This window comes from Dipteris shenzhenensis, chromosome 33, assembly GCF_047967505.1.
Source record: "Dipteris shenzhenensis isolate YYH24624 ecotype China chromosome 33, Dip_SZ_1.0, whole genome shotgun sequence".
NCBI lineage: Eukaryota > Viridiplantae > Streptophyta > Polypodiopsida > Gleicheniales > Dipteridaceae > Dipteris > Dipteris shenzhenensis.
Window position 1 is genome coordinate 40,589,802 of NC_141628.1, and position 19,800 is coordinate 40,609,601.

Genomic DNA, 19,800 nt, shown 5'->3' on the forward strand with positions numbered 1-19,800 from the left:
CACTAAACGCCAAGGCAAGCTTCCTCAACGATTTGATTCTAGAATACGGGGCGTTCTTGGGTGATGACCAGATCGTGTTGTAGGTTCTGTTATTCTCGATAGAGTTTCTAGGTGCCCATTCTTAGATCCACAACCTCCCGCTTAGCTGTCTTCTCATCGGTCAAGTTGAGGATCTATTGCCACTTCAAGGTTTTCTTCCGGCTGCAAATCTTAGGCATGGGCGGGGGCGGAGGCGACGTCGAACGATTCTGAGGTGTTTAGTTCAAGGTGGGATCGACCAAGGTGACCACCTCCTGAAACTGCACCCATCATTCGACAGCACTCTGAGCTGTCCTTAAGATGCCTATGACAATGGTAATCGAAATGTTTTTTAGTTTTGTTGACATCGTCCTTAAGGCTGTAAGCTCTTTTTACACATGTTTACTTTAGTCTACTTTTTGTGTTGCAATGCATGCATGTGCTTTCCAATGCACATAGCTTTTGTGTGTAGCCTTCCATCTTTCACCTTCAAGGTGACCTTGCTAAAAAGAAAAAACGGTAGTGCCCCTGGCACAGTGCGCACCATTGTTATTCAATAAAACCCAAGGACAACCATCTTGTTAAACCCTTACTACTATGAATCCTTTTTTACCTACTGAAGTTGATGAAGCAGGACCAAAAGAGAGGGGGGGGGGGGGTTCCTTAAGGCATGTGGTGCCTGGGAAGGAAGGCTGGAGGAGCATAACACAAGGAGGTGAGGCAGAGCGATCCAAGGAGGGTAGGGACTGCAGGGTCAGGTAGACAGCACGTGGTCGAGATGCCTCCAATTTTTTACATACAAGCCCCCCTTGTGGCTAAGTTTCATTGTGCTACCTCCCCACATTTTTCGCCCTCTCCTCCCCCCCACTAATGTCACTTTTAATGCTTGATTGGGGCTTATGAAATTCTTCCTTTTAAGATGTACCATAATTGGAACCCGTTATCAATCCTCCAATATTCTACTCTTAGCATCACCAAGTAGCTTGACATACAACCAGCAGTTGATTAGTACAAAGGGCTTACTATTTATGACCCATAATGCTAATATCAACTTCAAATGCTAACAGGAGGATTTCAGACGGAATTTCCAATCAACAAGAAACCCCTGTGCATAAATCCAGAACATCAGTATTCATGTCTTCTCCTTCGTTGTTCAGCATCCGATGATCATCTTCTCTTCGAATCTGCGCAACCCTCATATATACAATACTACACAGACAAAAACCACTGCGCATTCACAAAATATAGCATTATCTGTCTTCCATGGCTTTCCATGGCTTTTCTGTTCACGAAATTTTCATGTTAAGAGGAAAAAAAATAGTTTTGCCTTTTGACAGTCCAGAAATCTGAAATTTATTGGTATCATTCATAAGGAAAAGAACAACATATTGCTTCCCAAATTTCTTCAGTGTCACAATTTCTTTCACCTCTGCAGGTTTCTGAATATGATCATTTCAAATCCCTACATGACTGCTGACCTAACCAATTAAAGTACATGCTAGTTCTCTCAGTGGAAAATTTGACAAACCAATAGCCTGCGAGTATTAAAACCTTGGAGCTTTAAACAATAATCCTCGTAAGGCTCGAAGATTGCCTACAGATCATGGCCATAATATTAATACTTCTCCAAAATTTTGCACTCCCCCAAGTACTTTTTGGTGCCTCAGTGTAGAGAGCAAAAAATATATCCCATGTTCCATGGGACGATGACTTCATAATATATCCAACCACATACCATGACCTATGTCGCATGGTAAGGGCTATGTGGGGTTGAGCTAGAATTTTCAGCACTACAATTATTGGAATCAATCTACGTGCTGAAATCCTGGAAGAAGGGATGTCACAAAGCCTACTACAAGCATTTGCAGTTCCTTGAAAAACCCCCACCAAGTGGGTACCTGAGGAGCCGGTTGGTGCACTTGATCACGAGCAGCCTCACCAGCACCACCTCCCCCTGCTGGTGCAACAAGATGATCTTGGACTGCTGCTGCTGCTGCTCCTGCATCTACTGCCGGAACATTTTCTGCTGCATTTTCATTTTCCACGTTTCCCCTTGCTTCACGAACTTGCACATCTATACGAAGTAGAATGTCAACCATTGGAAGAACCACAAATATTGTAACTGTAGCTCAATTACTGCCGATAAATGGAATATAATTATCTCTGGACTTCAACTGCTCTTCACTTTAGAAGCAGAAAGAAAGACAGGAGAGGGGAGGGGAGGAGCGATCCATCATAATCAGTTAAAGAGGACAGCTGGGGATTTTTTTATTGTAGTGATACATACCTTTATAAGACTATAATATCTGCAGCCTATTTTTCCCCAGAAAAATGAACAAAAGAACAAAATGAGAGAGAGAGAGAGAGAGAGAGAGAGAGAGCAGGGGGTGTTGGGGGTAAGAGAAGGGATTTTAGGAGAGGCATTTAAAAAATCTGAAAGTAATTTAAGAAAAGCTACACTTAGAATCTCATCAGTACCAATGCATAAGCTGCCATCAGCGTTTCGAAAGATTTCCAGAATCTCTTTGGTCACAGTAAAGCAAAAAAACAAAGAGAGATCAAGGAGACCCCTTTGGTAACAAAGATAGCAGCTCAGAATCTGACAGACCAAATCCACCAACTAGTACCAGAGTGGAGCACAAATGATCTAAAAATGGGTGGATCACCATCACCATCAGCATCTCTCTCTCTCTCTCTCTCTCTCTCTCTCTCTCTCTCTCTCTCCTGCCAGCTGACACCCCACTTCCCTCGCTCCCACCCTGCTCCCCACTCCCCAGCTTGCTCCCACTCCATTCCTGCTCTCTCTGGGCCATTGCTGCTGCTCCCCCACCACGGCACCTGCTTGCTCCCCGCCTGCCTGCTCATTGCTTCTGCCCCAAACCCCCACCTACCTGCTCCAGCATCCCATCTTTCTGCTCGTTTGCTTCCTCCAGCATTCACCCACCAATGCTGCTCCAGCATCTCGCACACCTGCTCCGCCTCGCCTAAACCTGCAAACGAGCACCCTGCTCGTACCCGAGTGGAGCACAAATGATCTAAAAATGGGTGGATCACCATCACCATCAGCATCAGCATCTCTCTCTCTCTCTCTCTCTCTCTCTCTCTCTCTCTCCTGCCAGCTCACACCCCACTTCCCTCACTCCCACCCTGCTCCCCACTCCCCAGCTTGCTCCCACTCTATTCCTGCTCTCTCTAGGCCATTGCTGCTGCTCCCCCACCACTGCACCTGCTTGCTCCCCGCCTGCCTGCTCAATGCTTCTGCGCCAAACCCCCACCTACCTGCTCCAGCATCCCGTCTTTCTGCTCGTTTGCTTCCTCCAGCACCCACCATTGCTGCTCCAACATCTCGCACACCTGCTCCGCCTCGCCTAAACCTGCAAATGAGCACCCTGCTCTACTCCCACACCACTTCAGTTTCAACCTGGGCCTCTGTGTCCTACAATCTGCTGCGACCTGTCCCTTTGCTCCACTAGCATTCTGCTAACAGGCCCTATTGCCTCCCTTACATTGCCCTGCTCTGCTCTTTGTCCTCACCAACTCTCTCGCAAGTACGTACCTCTGCCAGTCACTTGGCTGTGGTTCTTGGCCCTGCTACCCAACTGCATCTTCTCCATACCTCTCCCATTCCCTGCATTGCCTCACAGACCTGCCCAATACAGCCACATTTCTTGAGGGTGAGTTAGATCCTCACAGTACGGATAAGTGGATTTCACCCTCCCAACTTTTAGGACTCTTGTACTTCCCCTCACAGCTTGAGATACGGGCAACAGTTTCAGCCACTCTACTTGAGCATCAACAGAGAACCATTAATGCTCTCAACATCAAGGTCCACGGGGTTACACGCCCAGCTCAGCCATTACAGATGCTACCACCTTTGTGACCTCCACCTTGGGGGTACTGCAGCATGGTGTTGAGGGAGCTTGGTAGGTCGGATGAGACCTCACTAGATATCAGCCTCTCATGATACATTTCAGAGACACCCATGCTCGACTAGCAGCATTGCACAAGTGCACATCTCTACACGGTTCGCAATGGACGAGGACCCTACTCCTCTACACGTAGAGGAGACGCGAGCCCTCTTACAACAGTGGTCTCTGACTCTATGGTGAGAAGTGACCACTTGAAGGGCTGCATCAAGCTATAGAGGAGTAACCCCAAACTCTGCTAGTAGTATACATGATGGCTTGCTCCGGATCATCTGATCAAGAAGCAGGACCTGTAGTCTCTCTATGCGGGACCAGTCTCTCTCTGATAGATCTGCCCCCGGAAGGAACTGCCGTACATCCTCACTAGGCAGACAAGCGAGGCAAAGAGAGGAGAATTAGTTCTATGATCCTGAAAATGTGAGTGAAAGCACTAACACTGAAGCTTGGCTAGTGCGGAATACCGTCTGCTCAAACGGGCCTGCATAGTGGTTCGCGTCGTAAAGATTGGGCCTAAGAAGAATGGGTCTCTGTCATAGCTTGTATTCTATGTTTGCGGTCATTCTGCTTTTCCATGGTGTCTTCAAAGCTCTTGCGCTCATGGGATTCTTCCCCAGGTATGTATAGGATGCAACAATCTCCACTCAAGCCTCATCGAAGGTAAACTGCTCTCTATGTATTGTTGCTCGAGAAGTGTTGAAGATCATGCCTTGCATTGGCCTTCCAGTCATGTGTCTCGCAGAAAGACTGGAGTGCATCCAAATGCTGCTGGATACCCTCAGTTGAGGAGGAGAGTAGGAACACATCATCTTCATATAGTAGAATAGGGATCAAGGAGCCAACTAAGGAGGAATTCGCACCTCCCAGAGCATGATGAAGGACTCGAGCTCATCAATGTATAGGTTAAACAAGGTGGGTCATAATGAACAACCTTGTTGGACCCAATACTCTATCCACCTAGTCTAAGTCCTGCTCTTCTTAATAATGGCACATATAGTGCCTAGACTGTCCAGATGATGTCCTGACTGTACCATTGGACACAAAGCCATAGTAAACTCTTTGCTTTTGTGCTCGAGCCACCTCAATGGAAAGCCTGCCTCCTCCATTGCCAAATTCCCTCACATCGCATTTTCGGCTAACATGGGTGTCAAGTGTTGCTGCTTAAACTTGGACATAACATGTCCCATCATAATGGTCTTGCAATTTTCTAGAATAGCTTTGCCAAGGTCAGGGCTAGGGTACTGGTCTTGTGTGCAATCACTCAGTACATAGCCCCTCATGATCTTCAGCTCGGACACCACAGCTACATGGCGCAGATTGTCATGGCTGGCCCTGACTCTATCTATTGCAATGGAGGCAAAGGGGGATCAATGAAGCTGGTATGCCCAAACACGCAGATGGGTTGTAGTCCTGAAACTACATAGGACAGACTACCACCCTTCTAGTATAGCGTTGAGGCTCCATTCATTCCACTCACCTATCAAGAGGTGAATTAGGTTGTCTCAGAGGATTTATTGCACCTCTACACGTACAAGACCTGGCTGTTCCCTCCTGAGCTTTCAATAAAACTGATCTTCTACAAGGATCACTATTCGCGGATCTTTAAGAAGGGGTTTACCAAACCACCAGGCTACACTCAGATCCTCTCCCATATGCACTGAGGATCTTGACCACGTAATTCCGTGTTTCTTCTCATAGAGTACGGGTTGATACAAGATGGGAACAGGGTATTCCATGTGAGAGACGGATCTGCACTTTGTGTGATATGCACGAGACAAAGATGCAGTACATTGCATTCCGATGCCTTGTGTGTACTATGAGATCCATGGACAACATCACTATCTATTCGGCAACGTTTTTGGCCCACTAAGAGACTTCCTAGCACAACAGCGTGTGGCCACTTTACTTCTTGATCCCCAAAGACATTAGAGATCAGCTCATATGTGCACAGAGGAGAGCATATGAGGGACCGACAGAGCCCAATCGCAGCACGATCACAATTTTTTCTCTGGTGATCCAGGCCAGGGACAGCAGGGGATCAGGCGTAGCAGAAAGCTAGAGTCGCAACTCAACGAACCCTACCTCAGGTGAACACTCAGATGAGGACTCTCTCTCTCTCTCTCTCTCTCTCTCTCTCTCTCTCTCTCTCTCTCCATTTCTGTCCAGATCCCCTACACTAGGATGGGGCGTAATGTAGATTCAGTAATCCTACACACACACACACACACACACACACAGATTTTATTAATGTCTGCAGAAGCCCTCACGGGACTATGAGATAAAAGTACACATCAAGAATAGAAAGCTACTACATCTCCGATGAGAGAGGGAGTGCACAAGGCATCTCCTAGAAAGTGCATAAGGCAGCTCTCATAATTATTATAGATCATACCTATATTCTAGTACTATCATAATGTGACCTTAATTACATCAGTTCAAGACAGAGATTTGAAATCTCGAATCAGTGCTTGTCGTTTACAATAGACCACCCATTTTCCTGCTTTCCTGGCTTCTTTCACTTTATTGAGTTAAATAGATCTTTGCTTCAGCTGAATCAAGAGTGAGTTCTTATATCTTCGTGCCCTCCAGCTTATGTGTTTGTTGTAAGATCTTGACCTTTGCTAGCTTTTCCCTGATGTAAACTAGTATATGTGTCCTCTTTTGCTGGATATTCTAGATACCCATTCCACTTGTGGAATATGAGAGAGAGAGAGAGAATTCCTTGCGGGTACAAACACCAAAAAGTGACTTATACATTTGGGTAGCCAGAGCGTCAAGGGAGTGCACAAATCTCATCTCCTCCGGAGTTATTATAGAGCATAAATACATTCTAATACTATCATAAAACAGCTTGAACAACGTCAGTTGAAAAGTAAGAGTTTTTGGGTTTGGACTCGAAGTCCCTAATCAATGCTTTCCTATCGTGCTAGACTGCCCACTTTCCTGCTTTAGTGCTTCCTTCACTTTAGCTCGATGTTCCTTTCTTTGAGCTGGGTCAAGGCAAATATTTGTACCCTTCAATTTGTGTCTTTGCATCAGGATCTTAACTTTCGCTGCCCTCTCTCTGTAGTCAACCTGTGCTTGTGTTCCCTATTGAGTGATATTGAATTTATCATTCTCATGCCATTTGATCTATGGCATCTCTTTCTTGAGGCATATGATTTGTCTTCCACATATTTCCTGGGACACGTTTTCGTCTTGGGAAATTCCATGTGCATGTGTGCGTGCATGCGTGTGTGTGTGTGGGTGGGTGTGTGTGTGTGTGTGTGTGTGTGTGTGAGAGAAAGAGAGAGAGAGAGAGAGAGAGAGAGATTATTAGAAGTCTTCAAAAGACCGAAGGGTCTATGAGACTGAAAGAACCTTAATACAATGAACTGAAAGGGTGGAGCCTCTAAGTGGGCATCAACACGCATGACAAATACAATAAAGCCATAATCATAAAAACACCAATGCACAAAGAGAAATCTTTGAGCTGATGGAGAAGATGGGAGCTGGCATCACTTTGATGATCATCTAGAAGCTTGCAGAGCGGTCGAGCCTAAGAGGGGGTCAACAATGTATGAGGCTGCGGTGGCATAAAGCCCGTGATAGAGTGCTGATGGCTGTTGGTATATGTGGTTCGCTGTGGTCTCGTAGCTATGGCCCTACGACGAACAAGTGCCATTATCACTCCCATCGGCTGTAATGCCAATTTGGTGAGCAGAGAGAGAGAGAGAGAGAGAGAGAGAGAGGTCCGTAGCAGGCCTTGTGGGCCTATGGGATGAAGTACAAAACGTCTAAAGACTTACATCATCTTAAAAAAATATGAGAGAAAGAAAGTCTATTAACGTCCACTGGAGACCAAAAAATCTATGGGACAGCCAGAAACCCTGTAGTACATTTGCTTTAGGGAGGGCACATGGCAGCTCCCAAGGAGTGCAAAAGCAACCCACATTATTTAGAGTACCTACATAATAGTCTAAAAGAGAAAACAGCCCTACACCAGTTTAAGACTGAGAGTCTTTTGGTTTTGATTTAAACTCTCTAATTAGAGCTACGCCTTCACGCTAAACTGCCCATTTTCCATCCTTTCTGGCAGCCTTGACTTTAGCTAATTCAGTTGCCTTATTCTTGAGTTGAGCCTGTGTAAGCTCCTCTGCTATCCATACTTTGGTACCCTTCAGCTTGTAAGATTGTCGAAGGAGCTTGATCCGCATATCTTTTGACTTCAATGTACGGATTGCATGACCTTTATAGTGCATCATAGAAGTTGTCCTGGAGTCGTCATCATCCCGCTCATCATTATCCACCCATTCAATGTTGGGCAAGCTTGCTTTGATCTTTGTCAATATTTCCATCTGGATCCAAATTGCCAGCTGGCAGTGCATCTTACCGCATGCTACCCGCATAACTGTCCTGCTGCTCACTAGCCCCCTCACGGATCCTCTGAAGACACTGCCGCCAATAGTGACCTTTCTAGGCACACCGGTTACATGTACGTGAGGCCTTGAGTGCTTCCTCTTCCTCAATTGTCAACTTCTTTCTTTCTTTCTGCTTAGCTGCCAAATCCTCAGGCTGACTATCATAGGTACAATCTACAAATCACTCCTTCCGGTCGAGCACCATAGGGATCAATTCCTCCCAGGTCAACATATTCATCCTTCCACTAGTTACCAAGGACGAATAGAATGTACCATACTAACAAGATAGCTGGGACAGTAGTGTTATGGCCATGTCCTTGGAAGATTCTGATTCCCCGCCTGGAGGATCTCTTGCTGAAGTTCTTGTAACTTGTTCATATGCTCCCGCATCGATGAAGACTTCTTGGGATCCAACCATCTCATTTGGACTTCCAAGTAGACCCTCTTCACGGGAGAGGTTCAATTGTACAAGCTGAGACAAGGTCTTGGTCTCCTCCTACTACAGGATCCCAAGGTTGGACGCAAGGGGATCAGGCCTGTCAACTCCCAGCAATATGAAGTCTGCCAGATCATACGACTGTAGTACAGACTCCATCATGACCTGCTAGACACTGTAATAGAGGCCATCCAATTGACGGTCAATCAGGAAGGTGGGCAAAACTGGAATTTTTTCCTTGTTTTCTGCCATCTCAGACAATGTCAAAGTGAAGAGGAAATCAAACTGGAAGAGAAATTGGATGGGAAAGAAGGTAGAGAAGGGGATTGACGGAAGAAAGGAGAGGAGAGGGCTCAAGAAGATGATGAAGAGGCTGAGAGCCTAAGTACCTTCATACCTTCACTGTCCCAACCCTCAAGAACTCCTTTCGAATCTGAAAAACACGCTTCAAAGCCATGCCTTTGTTGACACCCGTACGGTCCACACCTCTCCACACTCCTCACAGTCACCTCCAAACAGAAGCCCTAAAACCTTCTCTCAGTTTGCTGGCTCAACACTCCCTCCACTCTTTGGGTCTCTAGCCAACCATGGCTGTGATACCATGCGAGAAGTGCAGCAGATCTGGAAAGAAATGGAAAGAGAGAGAGACAGAGAGAGAGAGAGAGAGAGAGAGAGAGAGAGAGAGAGAGAGAGAGCAAATCTCTCACACACACAACTGAGAAGGAGAGGAGAAAGCACAACAGACTGCAAGGGATCTCAGGACAAAACCCCCCAGAACGGTGGGGAAAACCTCTGCTATGGATAGGCACAAATGCTCCAAACTGAGAGATGCAAACAAGTGTGGGAGGGGGGCCTACATGCAGGCAGCCAACCACCCCCACCCCCCGGGACTAGCATGCTGGTCTGTGGGCCAACCCCTGCTGTAGGTGGGCCGACCCCCTACCTGCCCAAGGGGCTGCCACACAGCCCTATAAGGGGGCTCCCCTCCTGCCCTATGTGAGGGCTGCCAGCCGACTGGCCTGCCTCACCCTGCCCCCCTATAAGGGGCTGCCAAGCAGTCTATAGGGGCTGCTCCCTACCTACACAGCCTGACCACCAGGCCTAGGTGGGCAACCAGCAGGTCGGCCCACCTCTGCCTACAAATGGGCTCCGGGGGGGAGGGGGGGGATACCTGCAAATATGCTGCCCTAAGGGTGGTGGCCACATAGGCCGGCCACAATGACCTGCCTAGGCGCCTCCAAGGGAGCTGCCACGCGGCACAAGAGCTGCTCCTGGTCAGCCCATAGCCTGTCTGCACGGCACCATAGGCAGCGTGTCATCATGGGCTGCCAAGGGTGGCAAGCCATCAGATCTGCCCTACTCTACCTACCCTTACAGGGGGGCGGGCAAACCCACGACACCGGCCCTCACTCATCCTACCCTAATCTCTCACTGGGCGGCACACCCACAAGCAAGGCCCTCACTCTCTACCAGATTCATGTGACATCAGGAGATGCTGACCTCCAATAAAACAGCCATGGAGGTGGGAGCTACTGCCCTACTCAAAGATGACAATATGTGAGAAAGTGGAACATATGGACTCTGAAGCCTCATCTGGGCAGACATTCAACAAGAATAATGAGAGGCTTTTCCTCCTTTTCTTTGTAGGGCTAGTAGTGGGCGGAGACAGAGAAGGGAGGGGAAAAAAATATAGGCTATGACTGCTATATCAAAGAGACAATGTAAACATTGATCAGACCTACTACTTCTTGAGAAATATGAGCTAGCAAGAAATGAAAAGAATCTGTTCAAACGCTTGGTGTTTTCCAAGTACACAGAAGAGAAGCTATAAATTTGATCAGACCGCCTGTGCATTGAGGAACCTGAGCTAGCAGGAACGACAAGCTATAGAGAGCACAGTTTCAAACCCTTGGAGCCTTATCACACTACTGTGGAAGGGTAGTATTTATTTCTTAATTAAAAGCATAAGATTCCTTAGGATCTAAATACAACCAATCTACTAGAGCTGAGAAGAGGATTCATCACCACAATCTGATAACTTCAGTGCTTCTCTGTGTCCTGCCATTGTTTGAAAATGCAACGTGTATATTTCATTCTTTAAAACAATCAAATTTCATTATTTTTCTTAGCATGGAGCCAACTCATGAGCCATCCACAGAATGAGACAAAAACCTCATTAATGCCAGTGAGAGAACATATAAGCAGCAAGAGTTGTATAGCCTTGGGGAAGCATATATGTCAGCTGATTGCTCATCTTAAATTTTCATCCTGTTGCTAGCAGAAAAAATCATCACCACCTGGTTCCAGCTCTCTATCTTAACAAAGTCCACAACATAATACATTCACAATTACAAATAAGGGTTGCACCAGGACCTGCTGGTGCGGCACGCCCAAGCTGAGGTTGTTGAGGTGGCATCATTGCTCGTTGTGCACTTTGTGAAATCCATTGCAGAAGAGGAGTGAGAGCCCCAGTTTGGTACCTACAATTGTTCAGTTATAAGTAGATAGCTTCATTAGCGATCGAAAAATCACTCTTTGCATGCTGTTAGATAAAAAAGAAACAGGCTTATGATATACAGATGTCTAAGAGCGTACACATACTGTGGACGTGATTGAGGACAGGATTATGAATTCATCACAAGAGAGAACTATCAATCCCAAGATGAAATATAACAAGTTACAACTAACAGCACTGAAATGCGCAAGCAATGAGGAGAAGAAAGTTTCACAATTATCTGGACACTTACAAATAAACAAGGCCAGCAAGAAAGAGCAGTAAGAGTAGCCTGTCTCTGGAACCATCTTGGTTGAAAACAAAAACCACCACAGCTAATTTGAGGATGAGCAGCAAATCAATTTGAAAGCCCACATGAAATCTCCGAACGATCTGCCTTTGTCCTTCTTGCCTCTGTACTTGACCAGCTCGTGCAGGAGCTGGTGGCGGACGATGGTGTAGTCCTGCACCTGGACCATCCTGTGCTTCAGGTGGCATGGCTCTTTCAGAATCAGTGGGCCTTGGTGCTGCAGGCATTGTACCAGGCATAGCCCCATTTCCAGACAAAGGTATGCTCCTGTCCACCACAAAATTTGTATCACAATCAAAAATATTTTTAAAAACCAAAAATTAAAATGCTTCAAACAACCATTCAGACCAAGCTGCTTATAATATTTGCAATTACTGCAATACAAACTTATGAGACAACTGACATTGACCAAAGACACCAATAAGCACACTACAACTGTGGCTTTTCACACCCTAGCTTCCTGCTCAGCACATGACTCCCCCCCCACCCGCCTTTTTCTTCTCTTTCTCCCTTATGCTGGGCTTGGCTCACAAGCTGTTTTTTGAAGCAACTTGTCATTCTGCTAATCAGGCCAACGCATTGGATAGTTTTGGAGAGCGCACATCTGGTGAGCTTCAAGAACATTTTCGCCCTTCCTTTTCTCACTCCAAGCAGTTCAACGGTTTGAGTTACTCTCAGTTGGCTCCCTTGATTCAGGTTTTGGCGTATATTCTTCAGGCTGGAGGAAAGTGAGCGGGGAATCTTAGTTCCTTGCGCACATCTCACTGGGGGTTGCCCTAGGCAGGCCTGGGCAGGTTTTTGGCATCTTTTTGTGTTTTCTTGTTTTTTTGTTTTTTGATGATCTGTAGTGCACGTTTGGGATTGACTTTCATCTCCCACCTCATGTTATGAGAGGTTACAGATCAAGTTCTCTCTCTGCCTCTGTTGTTGGATTTTTTGTGGAGGCTTGGGATGGAGATTCCTTCTTCCCCCTCCGCTGTAATGGTCTTGTTTTGAACAGAATAAATTATTTCTTAATGAAAAAAACTTGTGGCCTTTTTATCCTCATCTGCAAAACCTTGAAAAATCTCTCTCAACGAATAAGAAAAAAGTAACAATTGTAAGCCAATGTGGGACACTAGTGGCCAACAAAAGAGATGACTTGAATGCTACATTGAAACAATGACCACTTTACAAAAAAAATTGTTTCTATCTATGCAATAAATACAGTATATATGGTATATTTGCTTTGATGTAGTACTATAAAATTCAATCAATACTTTAGCACAAGGTTCATGAAGCAATAAGAACAAAGGTGATGAAGGCTGGGTGAAGGTGTCAAACTCATAAATTTGGGACAAATTTTGAAGAGTATACCCACCAACTATACATTTAACAACAAAGGAAACCATTGACTAACTAGATGAAGACTTAAAAACTAGATAGACAAAAATTCTTCGGCTTGACTCTGCATTTAACAACAAAGACGTAGATTATGCAGTTGATCATAATGTCTGCATTGAAGCCACCAGCTAAACAGACAAACCAGCCTCCGGTGCTCTTCTCCACTGTTCCTCATTGGAAATACTTTTAAGTATTGTAACAAGAAACATATCCATTGAGTGTTTTATCAATAAAGATAAGTGAGTGCCGTTCATGCCCACCATAAAGGTAAGGAAAAGCCCAACGTGGTCAAAGAGAGATTCCTGACAGCCTATCCTAGAGTCACTAATTATAGTAAGCATGTGAGCTACATCACTCTCTCCCTAGCGCGCCCCCCCCCCTCAATACACACACACAGACGTCGTGGCAAGATTTGACAGTGAAGTCTTATTTACCTACTCCTTGGATGACATTCTGTCAGGTCTTCATGGCAGAATTTTTATTGAAGCTCGATGAATTTGATAACTTTAGAAAGCTTCAAAACCTGAATAAGGGTGGTAAGCCCCTTATCCAGGAGTTTCAGTAAATTTATTGAATTCAATCAGCAAACACTACCTGTATTTTTTGTTTGTAGTCTACTAAAGGATTATCAGAACGAGATCAGGAGGAATAAGTTCAGACTATCAGCTTTGCAAAGGTCTATGACAGTACCCTTGTGACAGATAAAGACACTGAATCTTTGTCGACAGCACAAAAATGGGAAGCCTAAAACTAAATGAAAGAAGAACCGCAAGATTTGCCGAGATGGCAACTCCAAGCCTGAAAAGGCTAGATTCTGGTTAACAAATATCGGGGCCTCTTGCTAAGAAGTCTCCTAACAATTCTCCAGTGCATGTGGAAGCTCGGGCAACGGGACTCTGCTTCGCATCTGGTAAACCAAGTCATACTCCAGGTAATCCTTGTCAGATTGCTAGTTTGGATGTCCTTTCTTCGATATGAATTGTGAGAAATGTCATTTCAATGCTAATGCACTTGGACCCCATGAGGTCTGGGCGTCCTGTTCATGTTTTATTTCATTGATGCTTCTCTTGTGTAGAAGTTGCGCATCCCAACAGTTCCCAGTAGCTGCCATTATGTGATCAATCTTGCACATGGAGCCACAGAGTCCTAGAAGGAGATGGATTAGATTATCTTCGGTCGCTTGAGTTTGCTTACAACAGTGCTAAGCCGAAACAGTCCGTCCATGCTTGATGTATGGATACCAGCCTAGAGCTTCTTGGGTAGTTGGCCCACAGATTATTGAGGTGAGCTCTGCTGCTCATTGATTGCAGCAGCAACAAGATATGTTGCAGTTTGCAAGAGAAAGCATTAGACGTGCTCAAGATAGAGTGCAGCTTTTGTTGAAACACAAGGCTATGGCGGGTAAAGGAAGAAATCCATGGGAGAGAGAGAATAATACACGAATGAACCATGATTGGTTACTGTGGAAGAAGCCTCTAAATAGGCTGAGAATACAATGTGATTACATCATAGATGAGATAATGAACCATGATTGATTACTGTGGAAGAAGCCTCTAAATAGGCTGAGAATACAACGTGATTACATCATAGATGAGATCATGGAGGAGCATCCCCAGCTTCTAAATGAAACCTCGATAATTAGATCTCCCACACACAACACAAACGTGATCACATGATCACACACAATACGAACTTAAACATTCTCTCTGATTGGGGATGGCCCAGGGTTACCATCTGAGTTGATACAGGAAGAAGTTGTTACCAGTTGAGTATGACATTTCTCCTGTTGTTTGCCCATCTTCTTGTAACACTGGTCAATTATGCGACCCACCATCGCTTGGGTTTGTCTTTGGCCAAGTCAGTCTTTTAAAATAGGTCAGTGTTGAGCTTCTGCCAGTCTTCCTCCATAAACCTGCTACCATATCCTCATAGAACATTTCTTGTCCTACTTTCAAGGCTCGCAAGTGTGTCGAAACCTTTCTCCATGAATGAGGCTATTAAGAAGGACGGCCTTCTTATCATCATTATCAGGCCAGCATTTGAGAGTGGTAAGCTGCTGAAAAAGAAGACTAAAAGCATCCAAGTGTTGTTTAAGAGTATATGACCCTTGATATGTTGCGCTATACAATCTCATCCCTTGTGTCTTTTGCCAAGCCCTCCTAGCTGAAGACTAAGATGAGGCTAAGATGATGAAGGCGATTAATAGAGAGACGGAGACCAATAATCGCAAATGCACTCTCGTTCTTTTCATTCCAGGCCACATGTTGAGCTGGGGCGTTGCCGACTTGCTTGGATTCTTCAGTCGTGATGGTCTGGCCACAAGCCTTCCAACATGAGGAGCTGCATCTTGGTCTTCCAAAGAGCGAATCTGGTGCCGGAAAACTTCTCAACGGAGATGCCATATTTCATGATACTGAAAGAAACCCACTCTACACCTGGGTTTTTTCAAAATCCTTTCCATCCCAGTATCCACCATGCTTGACATCATTGTCAATGTCAAATGAAGTTCTCCGTCTTGATTTATGGACACAATAGACATTCTCATTTGAAGTCGAGATGTGCTTTTTGTAATTAACTCTAAACAAATAGTTTCTCTTAGAAACATGGTTTTAATAACATCACCTAATATGCCTTTTTTTGAAGTAGAACTGTGAAATTTTTGTCCTTCGCTCGGACACGCGAAGGTTTTTCTCAAAAAAGGGCCACCCCTGGCAAGAACAAGTCAATGCTTGAAATGAGAAAGCTCAATTCTCGCTCCTCCTCTACCTATCTCCCTCTGCTGGAGTTTGTGTCCTCGCACATGTGGCCCAATAACGCACTTCTCTCTCTCTCTCTCTCTCTCTCTCTCTCTCTCTCTCTCTCTCTCTCTCTCCAATGCAAAATGCTACTCTACGCGTGCAATTCCTAACCTGACAAGCTCTAACCTTCTACAAATTGCTCTACAAAAAGCTCAGAAGTCCAAAACTACAATGTTGCAGGTCGTGCTACACATGCCCACAGCATCCCTGCCTCGTAGTATATAGAAACTGAGCAGTACTAGCAATGGTAACCCACTGCCATCATTGTTAAAGTAGCAAGGCCACTAGGTTGGAAAACCATCACAAAACCAAAACTCATAGTGACGCAGCAATCGTTGTGGATCCTTTTGCTCAACTTCAGTGACAGTTTGCATCACTATTGTCTCTGCCTTTGGGCAGTTGATGTTGCAGAAACCAGAGCTGCTTGATCTTGCACTATAAGCACAAGTCTGGAATGGAGCTTTTAGCAATGATGGTTCATGGCTCGGATACCATGATAAAATCCATGGTGGAGGGAAGGAAGAGAGTCTTCAAGGTGGGTAGAAGAGGTGCACCATTTCACAAATTTCAGTAGTGGATGAAGGAGAACAAGGAGAACAGAATGTCCACACAAAGCCCAAGATCTTCTCATTACATTACACAAACCAAGTACATGTTTATAGCCCCCATGGGCTCTCTCTTTAACATCACCCCTGAGATCACTCCCTAACACATCACCTCCTACATCACTCAATTGTATCTATCTAATCACTTGCAATCACTCACACCCAATCAGTCTCTCACGTTTCACGCAATCAATCTCTCCCTGACGCCATTCTCTCATCCACACTAATGCATACTTCACATGCACTCACTAGGTGCCCACACGATTACATGCTCCTGTTAGTTTATTTTTCAACACTCGAATAAATGCTGCCCAGCAGCCAAGTGACATCAGTGAGAATAATACAATGTGGATATAATAATAGACACCTGATGTGCCCAATGGATTAAGGGATAATCAGAAGTCTCCAATCTAACCTAATCTCTTTGTTGAATCCACCAAAACATATCTTTGGTCGAAACATCGGCAAGGATCAAACAGCTAGAACTAGCCCCACATATGGACTGTAGACCAGTCTTTTGTTGAACACACCCTCTTTGGGTTTGGAAAATGTAAGCTCATTGTCATGATAGATTGATATGCTTGTTGTAATGCGTCGACCATCTACACTAATAGCAATATGGCATTTCCTTCTTCTGTGTTTTAGTTTCTCTTCTTGCTCTCTGAACTATGGGATGTTTCAACGAATGAATTCTGCTTTACGCGACGTAATGAGACAATGATAGGTTTCAAAGACGCTTGAATGCCCTTCGCTCATAGCAGGTGTCTTGACATTGGCAACATTTCAACGCATGGCATGTGGTAGGCTTCCTGGGAAGATGCAGTAGACAAACGCAAGGGCTCAACAAGTAGCTTTTCCAGGCTCCCTGTTATGCTTTAGCTCTTGCCACCCTCCTGAAATGAGGCAGCAATCATCTGAGTAGTAATTGGCACCTTGGACCGCTCCCTGGAACCTCAGTGGTGAGAAAAAAGGAATCAACAAGCTCCAATGGTATAGGGCAGGCTTCAAGCTAGTCAAAAAATAGGCCACAAACTCTCTTCATCCAAGCTATACTGCTTGTACAATGTATAGATTAATTCATCCCAGTCTCTCGCAAACAAACACTTTCAAGAGAAAAGTACTTAGAAAAGTTAACATACGGGCAAATTAGGGAGAATTATCACATATTGACCGTCCAAAATAACTTGGACAAGAGTCATAATACGCTCTTTTATTTCAACCACTCTGAACGTAATCCCATACATCTTGCAAGCAAATTTAGCATCACAGGCATTCTCCTCCTCAAAGCCACACCATGGCAGCTTGATTGTTCTTGTGCAATCCTTAAAACCAAAACGTGATGTGACCAGTTGATGAAAAGAAGTATAAAACCATTTCTCCATCCAAAGGCACCAAGTATATACCACGAGAAATTCTACAACTCAAACAGGTGTTGCAAAGTCCATATCACTAGCAGGCCTAATGGTCAAGGTGCAGTACATGGCAAGCTCGAACTTTACCAGAAGAGAGGCCTTGAGCCATAAGATCATCACCTACTTGGCGTTGTTCGACTATGACAAATATGGTTTTCTCGTTTGTTTAAAATGACTACGTCTCATAGGCAGAAATGTTTTGTTCAATCATGAGAGGATATTTTCTTTCTTTGGCAAAACACCAAAGCCTCTATTATTATACGCTAGATTAGTGTCTGCCCCATATTTGTGTCTGCCCCTTTTTCCTAGAGTTTTCAGCGCACTGCCACTGTGAGATACATATTTAATATAGCCTCCTTTAGTTGTAAAGAAGTCCTTTACTGTGGAACGGCTGAGTCAACGAAGCCACGAGTCAAACAAGAAAGCATTGGAGACCAAGAATCTCCCTTTTACACAATACAAGCGAACAGCCACAACATGGAGAATTCAAGAGAAAGTATGCATTTCTTTGTTATCGTTGGACATAATAAACTTTAAAAAGGTTTGACTGCAGTGAGAAACATACGGAGGTAGATTGTAAGAAAATGGAATAAGGCCGCCTGGGGGGAATCCTGCTATAGGACCAATAACAGGAACCATAGGAACTGCAAAAATCCCCCCACCTCGAAGTTGCTGCTCTTCCTGAGAGGGTGCCTGCAAAATTCCTGGATACGGTGCTGGACACATAATTGGCACCATTGGTGGAAATAGTCCTGGCTGGTCAAGCCGTACTCCATTCCATGGTGCAAGCTCTGGATTGGCTCTAATAGCAGATGGATCAAATGTCCAAGGATACCACATGCTCTCAAATGGAGGCACCTGCAGATCAAAATTGCTCCTCAGTACAAAACGAATATGTTACCCTTTTGCCGGCAAGAGTGAAGCAAGTAAAGACTTACGAAGAGGCCAGGTACTCCAGAATTCATCGTTGCTGTTGAAGAGCTTTGCCCTTGATTTGCGGTCGCGGGTGGCTGCTCATGAGAAGGAGATGGCCGTTCCCGGGAAGAGGACGCGGAGCAACTTGTCGCTGGCGATCCCCCAATACCCTGCTTTTCATCCTGAGACAATGATTCCTCTGCAATGAGTTGTCCCTCTGCTGATTTTGCATCCGCTTCCTCCCTGGTGTTTCCAGATAAACTTGCCATTCCCAAGAATTCTTACTCTAAGTTTCAAATCGGTTCGCACAACGCTTCTATTGTAATGTGTCAACAACTCTGTGGACAGAAACCGTGGCTGAAAGTCAGCGTAGTCGCAGAGGAACGAACAGATCCCTTCTTCTAAGCCGATCTCGAAAGTACAATTGGCCATCAGGACACTCGCTGATTGGATTTAGCAAAAAATTTGCCAAAAATGCTTGGAGGAGAGGAAAATTGCAGATACAAGTTGACGTTTACAGGCAGCAAAAGCCGACAGAGGCTGACAAAAACCGTCGAAAGAGGTATCGCCAGGAAGCAGGAAGCCCGAGAAAGAAAAAGGGAAAGGGGATAGGGAAGCGCAGGCAAACATGAAGAGTGTGGAAAAACGGCAAATGCTGGATAGAGAAGCAGTGGAGAAGGCGAGATGGGATGGAGAAATCGAAGGAGAAATCGAAATTGGACGGAGAAATCGAAAGAGATTACCTGTGGAGAGGCGCTGCTCCTGCTCGTCGTCCTTGGTTGTACAAGAATGAATGAATACAAATTGAAAGGCTCTATTTGTTCTTCTGTTTCATAGTTCTCGCCATGTCACCCAACTTACGTGGCTTTTCCACCTCACCTTCCTCGTCAGCATCTCACCCTCACCCCTCTCACCCTGCGCACATGCAGCATTTTTGGGCTGGTTCTGGCACGAAAGGCAATCACAAGCCTACAGGAAGGCAATCGGATGCTGGACTCATGCAATCGAACTACACCAGCAGGCAAGGTCACATGTGCCCGACCTATCTCACCCTACGCACATGCACGAGGTTACACATGTAGCACTCGTCGGCTCAGAGGGCATTC

At 45.2% G+C, this 19,800-nt stretch overlaps 1 protein-coding gene across 1 annotated transcript; it reads right to left on the reverse strand.

Moving 5' to 3' along the window:
* Positions 1-1,365: 1,365 nt before the first annotated feature.
* Positions 1,366-19,566, reverse strand: LOC147880109 (uncharacterized). The gene is made up of 6 exons (XM_087371756.1): positions 19,438-19,566; positions 18,718-19,032; positions 18,345-18,637; positions 11,525-11,848; positions 11,151-11,257; positions 1,366-2,092 (listed from the first exon to the last, which is right to left on the reverse strand). Exons 2-6 carry the CDS (start codon positions 18,961-18,963, stop codon positions 1,824-1,826), a joined length of 1,239 nt encoding a protein of 412 aa, XP_087227882.1. The 5' UTR covers positions 18,964-19,032; positions 19,438-19,566; the 3' UTR covers positions 1,366-1,823.
* Positions 19,567-19,800: the final 234 nt, after the last annotated feature.